Here is a 14,881-nt window from a genome sequence, read left to right on the forward strand (position 1 = left end):
AGGGGCGTTATCTTTTGCTTTGTGTCTCTATTGCTGATCAGCTGTATACCCTTTGTAATGTATATGCTCCCAATACAGGACAAGGGGATTTTTTTAACACAGCTTAATGAAACTATGTGGCCTTGTATAGAGGGCTTGCTCTTACTGGGAGGTGGTTGTAATTTAGTGTTGGAACCCCACTTTGATAGCTCCTCTCGTAGGTCTTCAGTTACGCCAGCAGATCGTAAAGACTGGCAGATGTTATTGTCTCACTGGGGGTTACAGGATATTTGGCAGGTTCATCATCCTGGGGAGAGGGAGTATACTTATCATTCTGATGTGCATAATGTAGATTCTCGTATTGATTATTGGCTGGGAGATGGGGCTTTATGTTGGTCCATACAATATTGTAAGATTCATACTACTGTTTTAGCTGACCATGCTGTTTTAAGTTTGCTTTTGCTGGGCGGTGGGAGGCCTCGTACAGATCTTCACTGGAGATTTAATGATAGTCTTTTGGTAGTCCCATCTTCTGTGGAGCACTTATCCAATGCTATGACAGATTATCTGGAGCTCAATGACATTAATGATATTCATCCTATCTTGTTGTGGGAGGCACTGAAAGCGGTGCTTAGGGGAAAGATAATTGCTCTGCAAGCTTATGGTTGGAAGGAGAAAGTTAAATCTGAGCTGGCGAAGCAGCAGGAGCTTCAGGTTCTAGAGAGGCAGATGCAGGGGCAGCGCAGAACTGCTCAAGAATCTAGTCAACTAGCTAAATTGCGCTTAGAATTGAAAACCTTGGAACTGGCCAGTATTGAGGTGGCATTGCGTCAAACTCGCCAGGAATATTTTGAATTCAATGATAGAAGCAGTAAGTTATTAGCCCATCGCTTAAAAACTCAGGCCACCAGGAATGATATATTGGGTGTTTTTGACTCCTCAGATACCTATTGAACTTCTTTAGAAACCATGGGGAATGCTTTCTTGCAGTTCTGTAGTGATCTTTATCAAGTTGACCCTTCCTCTCTGGAACCTGAGATAGAGAATTATTTAGACCAGATTCTGTTGGGAATCGCTTTCTGAGAGGGGGGGGGCACTCACCTGTCTAGACCCATTGCTTTTGTTGAGGTAAAAGAGGTTTACTAATAAATTCTATAAAACTTTTCAACAGCAGTTGGTTCCATTATTGGTCCAAGTATTTAATAGTTTTGATGCTACTCATCCCCTACCTCAGACTTGGCGCAATGCGGCGGTGACACTTATCCATAAACCGAGGAAGGATCCCACTTCCTGTATGGCATATTGACCGATCTCATTGCTCAACATTCATTAAAAACTCTTTACTAAAGTTTTGGCTCTGAGATTATCTCAATTGGTGCATACTGATCAGGCAGGTTTTATATCTCGGCGACAACCATTTGATAATATTAAAACAGCCTTGCATCTTATATGGCATGTTCATCGTAAGGGCTCCCTGGTGTTGATACTTTCCCTTGAGGTGGAAAAGGCATTTGATCGGGTGAGTTGGGGATATTTATTTAAAGTCTTACACAAAATGGGTATTGGACAGTGATTTTATGATTGGCTTCAATTGCTATGTGATATCCTACTCTCCTGTTTCAAAATTAATGGTACTTTATTGCCTGCTATTCCACTGGCATCAGGGTTTTGCCCTTTCTCCTTTACTCTTTGTGCTCTCAATGCAACCATTGGCAGGCCAGGTCCGACATCAGGAAGATATTCAGGGGATTCACTTGGGTGCCCAGCAATATAAAATCCTGCTTTATGCTGATGACATTTTGCTTCTCTTGTGTAACCCAGAACTGTCTTTACTTATTGTGATACGTGAATTGGAACTGTTTGGCCCGCTTTCTGGCTTCAAGGTCAATATGGCTAAATCTGAGATTTTAAATGTGACCCTGGAGGCAAGAGCGATCTGGAGGCTACAGACTGTGTTTCCCTTTACCCAGGCTTCCAACTTTATTATGTATTTGGGAGTGAACTTGACTGCCGATCATACTCAATTGTATAAATATAATTTTCCAGCACATCTACATGCTTTCTTTGCAGATCTTGAGCATTGGGAGGGTTTGCATTAGAGAATGACACGGTGACAAAATTCATCACCGTTCCTGTCCCCGCGGATAACCGCGGGAAATAATCCCATGTCATTTTCTAGTGTCTATTTCAACCTTGGTCCTTCTACACCAGCATTCTTCAAAGCAAAGCTTGAGGGTCAGTGGTTGTGCCCAATTATACTCTGATTCTTTCCTTGAAGAATGACATGAAGATGGTTTCCCGCGGTTATCTGCGGGGACGGGGACGGTGATGAATTTTGTCACCGTGTCATTCTCTAGTTTGCATCTCAGTTAAAAAGGCCGCATTTCAGCTGTTAAAATGATGCTTTTGCCCCGATTGTTATATGCATTCCTGGCCCTTCCAATTTTCTTTCGTTTATTGTCACGTAAGGTTTTTACGTTCATCTGGCGTAAAAAACCTCCACGGGTCCGTCAGAATATCCTCTATAGATCCAAATTAGATGGAGGGATGGGCATTCCTAATTTTCAGCTATTACTATTAGGCTGCCCTTTTACAAGAAGTGGTCATGTAGGTCACTTATGAAGATCGTCCCTGGATTCATATTGAACAGTGTTTTCTTTCCAGGCTTTCTCTTTGGATGTTGCTTTTGGTCCCAAATGACCATTTGCGATTGGCGTTGTGCACACCTAACCTATTTTTGCAGGCTGTTCTTCGGTGTTGATATGCACTCTGCAGACAGATGTTCCCGGAACGTTTGTTTTTTACTCAGATGGCAATCATGACCTTGCCAGCTGGATCACAGGGCAGGGATGCTGTTATTCGCCGTAAGTGGCTCCCGGCGGGCCTAAGTATGTTGGGTTAGCTTTGGGAGAATGTGTCTATGCGTCCCTTTCAGGTTTTGCAGGAAGAATTTGGGTTGGAAGATAGTGATTCTTTTCTGTATACAAACTTGCACAATTTTCTCTCTCAATGAGCTTTTTGTGAGCTTTCTTTAGGGGAAACTTGGTTGGAGTAGGCTATCAGGGATGGGGCAGGGGGAAGTTTCATGGTTGTATCGAGTTTGTTGAAACGGGAAGCCCCCTTTGATTCCTACCAGGCTCGGTGGGAGCAGGATTTGCCAGAGAGACGTAGCCTTCCTCCCTGGAAAGTTATTTATAGGAGATTATTTAAATTGACATTATCCATCCATTATATAGAGAATGGCTATAAAATGTATTACAGGTGGTATTATAAGCCTGTGCAACTTTTCGCTATTTTTCTTGGGGGAACTGATCGCTGTTGGTGGAACTGTGGAACAAAGGAGGACTTTATACATATTTGGTGGTCCAGCCCGGGAGTACGCTTATATTGGCAGCATGTGAGTTGTTCTTTGGTCAAGATTTTCCATAAACATTGTTTATACTGATGGAATGTTGTTTACTTAATGTGGGAGTCCCTGGATTAACTCCCCCTGAACAGAAATTGACAGCCTGTGTATTTACTGCGGCTCGCCTTGCTTTGGCACAATGTTGGCGTTCCCGTGTGTTGACTAACCTTTAACAATGTATTCTCGTTTGGACTATTTACAACTGATGTCTAAACTGACTGCACTGTGACACAACACTATGGTAAACTATTCTAAAATATGGGAACCATATATTCAATGGGGACAGCACTCTTACTTGATTCTGTGTTAGCTTTTCTTGGCCTGGGGTGGAAAGGGGAAGGGGGGGTTTAGAGGGGAAGGGGAGGATTTTGCTGGATTTTGTAATTGGTTACTGTGTATTTTTGTTCTATGTTTGTGTATTATATTGCATTGTGTTTCTTTGGAAAACTCTAATAAAGATATTATTAAAAAAAAAATAAAAAGATTTGAAAACAAAGTTATTTGGACAGGCTTGGTGCAAGTATGCATCCTCCCCTTCTGATAACCAAATTTCGGTAAGGCAAAGAATATGGAATTGGTGTTGCAGGATAAGATCATGTATTAGATGGTGTTTGTTTTTAATAGAGCAAACGTTTAGGAGTCCAAGTTTGAGATTGGAAGGGGAGGTAGAAGTCTGTAGAGGGGAAGAAAAGGGAGAGGTAAAAGGAAGTACTTATGTTTACTACTTAGTAAACATCTACACTGTGATGTGTTTGGGGAGGAAGAAAATCGAGGAGGTGGCCTGTGTCCCCAGAGAACTGGAAAAGGACCGCTTATACTGGGGGAAATAGAGAGGGTGGAGGAGAATAAGGTTTGGTAAAAGAAAAGAAGAAGATTGAGTAGACAATGGAGCATCACTGTAAGCTGGAGGAAAAATTAGTGGGCACAAAAAAGGCACACAAAGAAGCGCAATAAGGAGCACTATGTGTGCTTCTGTGGCATGTGCCACAGGTAGTACTAGATTTAAATGCTTGCTACCGATGAGGTAATCAGGGAGTGGAGCCGCCGGCGCCACCGCTTCACGGAGGCGGTCTTCAAAGCAAGATGGCCTAAGGAGAAAGTAATCAAAGGGTAAGAAGGCAGGCAAAACAAAATAGAAAAGCATAAATCAAATATATAAAATATATATTGGCAAAGTGTTTGAGCAGTAGCAGCAAAGGAATATATAAAAATTGCAGGATACAAACTTAAGTAAATAAAATACAAACAAAATTGCCAGAAAGAATATAGAAAGTTAGAATAGTGGTAGGAATAATAATGCAAACAGTGCTCACAGAACAGAATATTGTGGTCAGTAGAGTATAGTGTCAAGTAAAAAGGAGAAGATTAACAGAAGATTATGAAATGAAGGTGAGCTAAAGACAAACAGCTAATGAGGCAAACCAAGCAAGTAAGCCACAGGAAGCAGGTTTTTTGTACTGAAAGGAAGCTCTGGAATGAGCGGGCATAGAATGAATGTGATAAGGGGCAAACTCAGGAGTAACCTAAGGAAATACTTCTTCAGAGAAAAGGTGGTGAATTCATATAACAGCCTCCCATGGAGGTGGTGGAGATGAAGATTATTTGAATTCAAGCAAGGTTTGGAGCAGTACCCAGGATCTCTAAGGGAGAGGAAGGGACAGTAGATGAAATGGATAAGCAATCCAGATAGCATATGGTCTTTATCTGCCTTAATTTTTCTCTTTATTCAGTTTGGAGAAGAGACATCTAAGGAGAGACATAATAGAGATCTATAAAACAGAGGAGTAAACCGGGTAAATGCAAATAATTTATTTACTGTTTCATAAAATACAAAGACTACAAGCCATGTAATGAAGTTACTAAGTAGTATAGTTAAAACCAATCAAAGAAAATGCATTTTTTCATGCAATGCATTATTAAGCTGTGGAACTGACTTGCCAGAGCATTTGGTAAAAGTAGTTACATAAAAACAGAGAAAAATTAGCATAGCTGTGTTTTACAAAAAGTTTGGAGAAATCATTGGAGCAAAATCCAGACTTGGGTTTTTTTAAGCTCCAAGGCTAAGCAGCATAGAATATATCTGTTTTTTGGATCCTTTCTAGGTACTTGTGATGTAGATTGGTTACTGCTGGAAACAGAACACTGGTTTTGATGATCTTGGTCAGACCCAGAAGCACAAGTTATGTGTTCTTATGAGCAGTAAGTAAATCTGCAATTGCTTTTTCTCCACCTGTCAATATCAGCCTTTGAAAGCAGTTTGCTGCCTGAGGTGCAAATGTGTCAGTTGGCTTAAGTTATAAGAGCAGACAGGAAAGTAGAATGAAATAGGAGCAGTAAGGATAGTAACTGCGAGTACAGGATTCAGAGAAGCATTTACCATTTGCACGCAGTTGATTTCTTCTTGCTGGAACAGGAGGAGATTGGGCCCTGGAGTACGCTTGATCCTGTGCAGGAGAAACAATTTGATACATCAAGATATACAAAGCCAATAGCTAAATGACAAAATGGGTTCAATGTAATGTAGCACTAGCAAGCTCTCAATAATTCATTCTTATAAATCCTAAATTCCTTTGAAAATATAGAATCTCTAACAACTTAAGGGCTAGATGCACTAAAGATATTGACTGGATCACTGTTGACTGATTCTCCAGCAGCAATCAATATGCTAAGTTTGCATGAAAATGATTTACACATAGGTGCAAATCATTTGCATGCAATCATGATCGATCAATCGCTCTGTGAGCGATTGACACATGCACTGAGCCCTAACAGCAGTGACAAGGGAAACAGCTTCCTGCCACTGCTGTTAGGGCTTCTTCTTTTTTTTAACAGCATAGATGTTGTATGTATGTTACAGGATAGTACAATCTATCCCATATAAAAAGCCCCTCTCGAGCAGAACACCCCCACGCCATGGCTCCCCCAAGCCACCATCACCCCAATCCCCAAAAATGGCACAGAGGTCAAGCTTACCTTCTCTGTCCATAGCAGGCTCACAATCTACCTGTAGCAATGAATAGTTTACCAACTTGCCCAGAGTCATAAGGAGCTCCAGTGGAAACTGAACCCAGTTTCCCAGGTTCTCAGCCCACTGCACTATTAGGCTACTCTTCCAGCATACTTACTTACTGTATCTCAGATATTTGAACTAAGGTCTCTTTGAGAGACTGCAATCAGCACTTAGAAATCATACCTATATGAAAGATATTAATATACTGTCCTAATATTCAACCTTTTCTGTGTGCTCAGAGACCAACTCATTATCCAGTCAATCATAGTTACCAGATGCTAGGAGTTAGCATCCATGAAAAACATCTAGGAGTCAACAAAGACATTACACTGAAACCTTCTGCCCAATGTGTGGCATTGCCCAAAAAAAGCAAACATGATGATAGGAATTATTAGAAAAGGTATGGTAGATAAGAGAATATTACGATGCCTTTGTATTGCTCCATGGTGTGACCTCCCTTTGGGTACAGCATTCAGTTATGGTCACCATATCTCAAAAAAAGAGATACAGCAGAATTAGAAGAGGTTCAAGGAGAAGTGACTAAAATGCTAAAGGAGATGGAACTCTTCATTTAAGGAAAGGCTAAAGAGATTAGAGCTCTACAGCTTGGAAAAAGAGATGGCTGAGGGGAGATATGATTGCGATCTACAAAATCCTGAGTGGTATAGAAGGAGAAATTAGGTTCTTACCTGCTAATTTACTTTCTTTTAGCTTCTCCAGACCAGTAGAGATTAACTTTACGAATGGGTATATATCTAATCATGACCAGCAGGTGGAGACTGAAAACAAAACTGTGGGACAGTATATCCTATCCCCTCTTCTCTATTTCCCTCAGTCTGCCGAATAGCCAAGCAGAACCAAGAACTGGAAAACAGAAAGAACACAATACTCCGAACAGGAGTAACAATTAACATACCCAAAAAATGCTGTTGGAAAATGCAGAGGAGAAATACCCGAAGGAAAATGTCCCCACAGCTCGCCAGCTAAGCCAGCCGAGCCACAGCCGCTGTTCTTCAAATCTCCCCGGCCCTAGAAAAATACTAGAACCCGCAGCAAAACACAAAAAACTGCCCGCGCAACAGCCCGAACAACAACAACAGACAGGGTGGGGACCTCTACTGGTCTGGAGAAGCTAAAAGAAAGTAAATTAGCAGGTAAGAACCTAATTTCTCCTTCTTTAGCACTCTCCAGACCAGTAGAGGTTAACTTTACGAATGGGACGTACCAAAGCAGTCCCTCTCACGGGCGGGACCCCCGAAGGGCCGATACCAGTACACGCTCCCCGAACACCGCGTCCCGACGCGCCTGCACATCAACCCGATAATGACGAACAAAGGAATGCAAGGAGGACCAAACCGCAGCCGTACAAATATCCACTGGAGGCACGAGCAACGACTCAGCCCAAGAAGCCGCCTGACCCCGAGTGGAATGAGCCTTGAGAAACTCCGGAACAGGCTGCTGTTTCAGAAGATAAGCGGAAGCAATCGTCTCCTTGATCCAGCGCGCAATAGTAGCCTTAGAAGCGCCAGCTCCCCGACGAGGACCCGCCAGGAGGACAAAAAGATGATCGGACTTCCGGAATTCCTGGGTCCGCTGCACATAAGAGTGAAGGACCCGACCGACATCCAACTTGCGCAGCTGCCGTTGCTCAGAAGAGCCCTCCCGACCACCCAAGACCGGGAGAACCACTGATTGATTGACATGAAAAGGAGAAACAACCTTCGGCAGAAAGGAAGGAACAGGCCGCAAGACGACCCGCTCCCTAGAAAACTCCAAGAAGGGAGCCCTACAAGAGAAAGCCTGCAGCTCAGAAACACGCCTAGCAGAAGTAATGGCCACCAAAAAGACCGCCTTCAAAGTAAGGGCCTTCAAAGAAAAGTCGTCCAAGGGCTCGAAAGGCGAGCGCACCAAAACAGAGAGAACCAGATTAAGATCCCAAGAGGGAACCGAGGGCCGTAGGGGAGGCCTAAGCAACTTGGCCACCCGCAAAAACCGAATCACATCAGGAAGAGCCGACAAACGCTGACCTGACACCAACCCTCGAAAAGCCGACAGGGCCGCAAGATGAACCCGGAGAGAAGACCAAGCCAGGCCTCTATCCAGGCCATCCTGCAAGAACTCTAGAATGTTAGGCAGGGAAGCGCGAAAAGAGGTCACTCCCCGCGCCCGACACCATTCCTCAAAGAGACGCCAAACCCGCACATAAGCCCGAGTGGTAGAAAGCCTCCGGGACCCCAACAGTGTAGAGATCACCTTGTCTGAATATCCCTTCTTGCTAAGGCGACCCCTTTCAAGAGCCACGCCGCAAGACAGAAGGGAGACGGGTCGAACATGGGAATGGGACCCTGCGTCAGAAGGTCGTCCGAGAGAGGCAGAGGAAGAGGATCCGCCACCAGGTGCCTCACCAGATCCGCATACCACGGACATCGAGGCCAATCCGGAGGCACCAGCACCACCAGACCCGGATGGTGAACAATGCGAAGAAGCACTCTGCCCACCAGCGGCCAAGGAGGGAACACATACAACAGCCTCTCCGTTGGCCACGGCTGGACCAGAGCAACCAGATCCTCGGCCAGACCGTCCCTGCGACGACTGAAGAAGTGGGGCACTTTGGCGTTGCCACCCGTGGCCACCAGGTCCATCAGGGGCTGTCCCCAAGCCTGCACTATCAACTGAAACGCCCCGGCGCCGAGACACCACTCTCCTGGATCTAGGAAGTGACGACTGAGGAAGTCTGCCTGAACATTTTCTACCCCGGCTATATGAGAGGCCGAGAGGTCCAGCAGATGGGACTCCGCCCAAACCATGAGCAGAGCCGCCTCCTGCGCCACCGGAGTGCTCCTGGTGCCCCCCTGACGATTGACATAAGCCACCGCCGTGGCATTGTCCGACAGCACTCTGACCGACTTGCCCAGCAAAAGGGAGTGGAAAGCTAACAGCGCCAGACGGACCGCTCTGGTCTCCAACACGTTGATCGACCAGGTGGCCTCCTCCGCGGACCAGGTGCCCTGAGCTGAGTGACCCAAACACTGAGCCCCCCAACCCAGGAGACTCGCATCCGTCAGGAGCACCGTCCACTGCGGGAGATCCAGACCCACCCCCTGAACCAGGTGAGGGGTCCGGAGCCACCAGCGCAAGCTGCCGCGCGCCAACCCCCGCAGGGGCACCGGAACATCCAAATCTTGCCTCTGGGGAGACCACCTCCAGAGCAGAGCATACTGAAGAGGACGCATGTGGGCCCGCGCCCACCTCACCACGTCCAGGGACGCCGCCATCGACCCCAAGACTTGGAGGAAATCTCGCGCCCGAGGACACCGGGACGCCAAAAGCAGGTGAATCTGAGATTGCAATTTGCTCACCCGGGCCTCTGGAAGGAAGACCTTCCCCAAGGAGGTGTCGAACAGAACCCCAAAGTACTCCAGGCGCTGAGCCGGGACCAACCGACTCTTGGAAAGGTTGACCACCCAGCCCAGCGACCGGAGAAACTCCACCACCCGAGCCGTAACCCGGGAGCTCTCCTGCAACGACTTTGCCCGAATCAACCAGTCATCTAGGTAGGGGTGAACCAGGATGCCCTCCGACCGCAAGGCTGCCGCGACGACCACCATCACCTTGGTGAACGTCCGGGGAGCCGTGGCCAGACCAAAGGGAAGCGCACAGAACTGAAAGAGCCGCCCCAAGATCGCAAAGCGCAGGAAGCGCTGATGAGAGTCCCGAATGGGAACATGCAAGTAGGCCTCCGTCAGATCGAGAGAAGTGAGGAACTCCCCCGGCTGAACCGCCAGAATGACCGACCGCAGAGTTTCCATGCGGAAAGAAGGAATCTAGAGAGCCCTGTTGACCCCTTTCAAATCCAGGATGGGCCGAAAGGTCCCCTCCTGCTTGGGCACCACAAAGTAAATGGAGTACCTGCCGGTGCCCCCACTCCGGAGGGGGCACCAGCACCACTGCCTTGAGATCCAGCAAGCGCTGCAGGGTCTGGCGAAACGCTTGCGTCTTCCCTGGAGACTGACATGGAGAAGCAAGGAAAAGGTCCGGCAGAGAGCGGGCGAACTCCAGAGCATAACCGTCCCGCACCACCTCCAGGACCCACTGATCGGACGTGATCTCGGCCCACTTTGAGAAAAATTCGCGCAGCCGGGTCCTCAACCATGCCAACCCGCTCCTCCGACCACCATTCCGCAATCCAAGCCCCCCCGCGGGCGCTTGGATGAGGGAGGAGGAAGAGGGGACGCCAAACGAAAAGAGGGAGGCAAAGCCATAGGGGGCGCGGAGGGAAACCACCCCCGAAACCCCCCAGGTGCACGTGGGACCCCCAATTGTCTGCACAAAGAAAGAAAATAAATTGGGGACAAAAAACCCCTGGGGGTCCCCAGGGACTCCCTGCCCCAGCAGGGGTCCCAGCTGAAACCTGCCCCTGTGTTTGCAATACAGGGGGAAGGTCACCTGAGGTTGCAGACAAAATGGAGGGGCCAGACAGAGAAAATGGCGAAGTTCCCGCCAAAAAAGCTCCCTCCATGGCCTGTAGCGGCTGAGAAGGCTGAACAGTCCCAGCCGCTAAAACAGGCAAGTCGGCATCAGCTGTCAAAAAATCAGCTGAGAGGGAATCCTTCGGGGAATCCCTCTGTGGGCGGTTGGAGAAGACCGGGCTTCCCCACTGCTCCAAGCCGACTCGCGAGGCACCATCGGCGGGGAGCTCTGGGCGCCTGCAGCCGCTGCCGACGGAGCTCCACCACCTCACCGACCCAAACCGCCGAGTTCAGGCCGGCCGCGAGTGCCTCGCGGCTGGACCTAATTGTGTCCCCCTCCCCCGGAGAAGGGCACAATTGCTCCATACGCAACCTAGCTAGAAAAAAGTGCCGGTTAGATGAAAAAATACAGTAAAATACAGTTTTCTTAAAGGGAAACAACCCTCCAGACCAGCACTACCTCAGGATTTTTTTTTTTTTTTTTTACAGAACAGACTCCACAGGCTCTCGAAGCAATATGCCTTGCTTGATTTAGGGGGCAAGGCTTACTGCTGAGGCTCCTCTAAAAAAATGTGGGGAGGTGGAGGAAGTGGGGGGAGGGACCCCGCTCGAGACCTGCCGGGTTTGACACCCCCGAGGTCGGACGAACCCCCAAACAGGGCCCGCCCAAGCTCCGTCCGGCTAAAAACAGGGACAACAAACCCCTTAAACAAATTCCAACAGCCCTACCAAGGGAGATGGGTACAGATCACTCAACACCTGCTGGAGACTGAAAGAAGACTGAGGGAAATAGAGAAGAGGGGATAGGATATACTGTCCCACAGTTTTGTTTTCAGTCTCCACCTGCTGGTCATGATTAGATATATACCCATTCGTAAAGTTAACCTCTACTGGTCTGGAGAGTGCTAAAGAATGTTTATTTATTTACTTATTTTTTTTATTTATTCAATTTTTTTAGACCATCCTCCCAAAGAAGCTCAGAATGAGTTGCAAACTAGGTACTCAAGCATTTTCCTTATCTATCCTGGTGGGCTATCTACTGTACCTAGGGCAATAAAGGATTTAGTGACTTGCCCAGGGTCACAAGAAGCAGCATAGGGTTTGAACTAGAGAATGACACGGTGACAAAATTCATCACCATTCCTGTCCCCACAGATAACCACGGGAAACCTTCCTTTGTCATTCTTTAGTATCTATCTCAACCTCGTCCTACTACACCAGCATTCTTTAATGCAAGGCTTGAGGGTCAGTGATTGTGCCCATTCTACTCTGATTCTACCTTCTCTCCTTAAAAGAATGGCATGGAGATGGTTTCTTGCAGTTATCTGCGGGGACGGGAATGGTGATGAATTTTATCACCATGTCATTCTCTAGTTTGATCCCACAATCTCAGGGTGCTGAGACTGTAGCTCTAACCACTAAGCTAATTTTTTTTTACTCTATCAAAAATTACAAAGACCTGTAAAACCAAAAGGAAATAAGGTAATACCATTTTTATTAAGAACATAAGAATAGCCTTACTGGGTCAGACCAATGGTCCATCTAGCCCAGTATCTCGTCTTCACGGAGGCCAATCTAAGTCACAAGTAACTAGCAAAAACCTAAAGCAGCAGTCCATGCCACTTATCCAGAGCAAGCAGTAGCTTCTCTCATGTCTGTCTCGCAGCAGACTATAGACTTTTCCTCCAGGAACTTGGCCAAACCTTTTTTTAAACCAGCTACATTAACCGCTCTTACCACATCCTTTGGCAACACATTCCAGGGCTTAACTATTCTCTGAATGAAATTTTTTTTTCCTTCTATTGGTTTGGTAACATCGAAGTCCCATAGTCTTTATAAAGCTTGATGCAGTTAACCCCCCCCCAAAAAATAAAAAAAAAGGTGCACTTGTACCCATTCTACCCCACTCAGTATTTTGTAGACTTCAATCATTTCTTCCCTCAGCCATCTCTTTTCCAAGCTGAAGAGCTCTAATCTCTTTAGTCTTTCCTCATATGAGAGGAGTTCCATCCTCTTTATCATCTTGATCACTCTTCTTTGAACCTTTTCTAGTACCGATATATCTTTTTTTGAGATAAGGAGACCAGAACTAAATACAATACTCAAGGTGAGGTTGCACCATTGAGCGATAGAGGCATTATAACATTCTTAGTCTTGTTTATCATCCCTTTTCTAATAATTCCTAGCATCTTGTTTGCTTTTTTGGCCGCAGACGCACATTGGGCAGAAGGTTTTGCGGTAAGGCGAAGCTTGGACTATGTGGAGTGGAGTGGAGTGGAGAAGAGCAGCAAACACACAGGTGTTTAGGGTGAAAAATGAAAAAGATGCTTTATTGGTTTATTTTCAAAGTACAAGGTCAATAAACAGTAACACAGTATAAAAGCAGAAATACACCTGAAACATCCCCCTTCCACCCCCCACCCTTGGCAACAACTTCTTAATTAGTCCTAAACCATGATGAGTGTGTCAATTCAGGAGTCTGCTTCTGGCAGTTAGAGTTAAAATAGAACAAAAGTTTCAAGTTTATTTAATCTTTGATATACCGTTTATCAAAAACATACCTAAACGGTTTGAATGGGATTCCAACTCGATCATTTGAGGTTGGTAGAGGGACACGTCAGGGCTGCCCTTTGTCCCTTTTGCTCTTCCTTGTGTATTTAGAGCCCCTTTTGCGTACCATTCAGAGGGATGATGAGTTGGCCGGGCTACCAGAGGGATCTTCACAACTACGGGTGTTGGCCTTTGCTGAAGATCTGCTGCTCACATTGGCGCAACCCCAGAGATCATTGACTAGGGCTCTAGAATTACTCGATGAGTTCAATATATTTTCTGGATTAACGCTGAATAGGCAAAAACCCATGGTGCTTCCCCTACAAGTGGAGGTTAGGGCCAACTGGACAGGGTCTTTCCCCTGAAAATGGGCTCCATCTTCCTTACAATATTTGTGCATTACATTACCTCAGGACCTCACCCAACTTTACACACTTAATGTGCTCCTGCTGCTTGTGAAGACGAGACAGAAGGTGCGGGCTTGGACATCTTACCCACTGACTCTTCTTGGTAAAATAGCGCTATACAATATGATGGTGATACCTCAGTGGCTTTACCTTCTCCAGACACTGCCCTTGTTCATACAGCGCCATCATTTAACACAGTGGTCTCAAACTCAAACCCTTTGCGGGGCCACATTTTGGATTTGTAGGTACTTGGAGGGCCGCAGAAAAAAATAGTTAATGTCTTATTAAAGAAATGACAATTTTGCATGAGGTTAAATTCTTTATAGTTTATAAAACTTTCCTTTAACAGTTTTACCTTATGCAAAATTGTCATTTCTTTAATAAGACATTAACTATTTTTTCTGCGGCCCTCCAAGTACTCTATTTTTTCTGCAGCACTCACATTTAAAGTTTAATATCTTTTCTTTCTCAAAACTGGCACATTTCTATTACTAAATTGAAAATAAAATCATTTTCCTACCTTTGTTTGGTAATTTCATCAGTATCTGGTTGCACTTTATTCTTCTGACTGTGCATCCAATATTTCTTCTCTTCTTTCAGCCTCCTGTATGCTTCCTCTCCTCCAGACCTCATTCCCTCCCCCAACTTTTTCTTTCTTTTTCTATGTCTGTCTTTCTCTGATTCCTTGTCCCATTTTTTGCTTTGTTTCTGGCTCCTTGTCCCCCCCCTTCTTTCTTTTTTCCTACTGGCTCCCTGCTCCCCCCCTTCTTTCTTTCTTCCTTCCTTCCTGCCCTCCCCCATGCCACCGCCGCCAGGGAATAGGCTGTTGCTGGCGCCATCGGGAACAGGCCGAGATCTCCACGGGGCCGACCAACTCTCGCTGCCCGACGTCAATTCTAACCTCGGAAAGGACGTTCCAGGCAGCCAGGCAGCGATTGGCTAGCCAGAACGTCCTCTCGACGTCAGAATTGAGGTCGGGCGGTGAGAGAAGCAGGGAGATCAAAGAGCATGGTGCCGGCGGTGAGAAGGGAAGGGAAGCAGTTGGGCACCCCTGCTCTAG

At 46.3% G+C, this 14,881-nt stretch overlaps 1 protein-coding gene across 9 annotated transcripts in view; it reads right to left on the reverse strand.

Annotated features, from left to right (window-relative positions):
* CSPP1 (centrosome and spindle pole associated protein 1) overlaps positions 1–14,881 on the reverse strand; it is a 328,816-nt gene that overhangs the window by 70,796 nt on the left and 243,139 nt on the right. For all 9 annotated transcript variants that reach the window (XM_033933355.1, XM_033933359.1, XM_033933354.1 and 6 more), the window contains one exon: positions 5,763–5,829. In XM_033933355.1, coding sequence (XP_033789246.1) covers positions 5,763–5,829 — 67 coding nt within the window. The remainder of the gene's footprint in view (positions 1–5,762; positions 5,830–14,881) is intronic.

Source organism: Geotrypetes seraphini, chromosome 2 (genome assembly GCF_902459505.1).
Source record: "Geotrypetes seraphini chromosome 2, aGeoSer1.1, whole genome shotgun sequence".
NCBI lineage: Eukaryota > Metazoa > Chordata > Amphibia > Gymnophiona > Dermophiidae > Geotrypetes > Geotrypetes seraphini.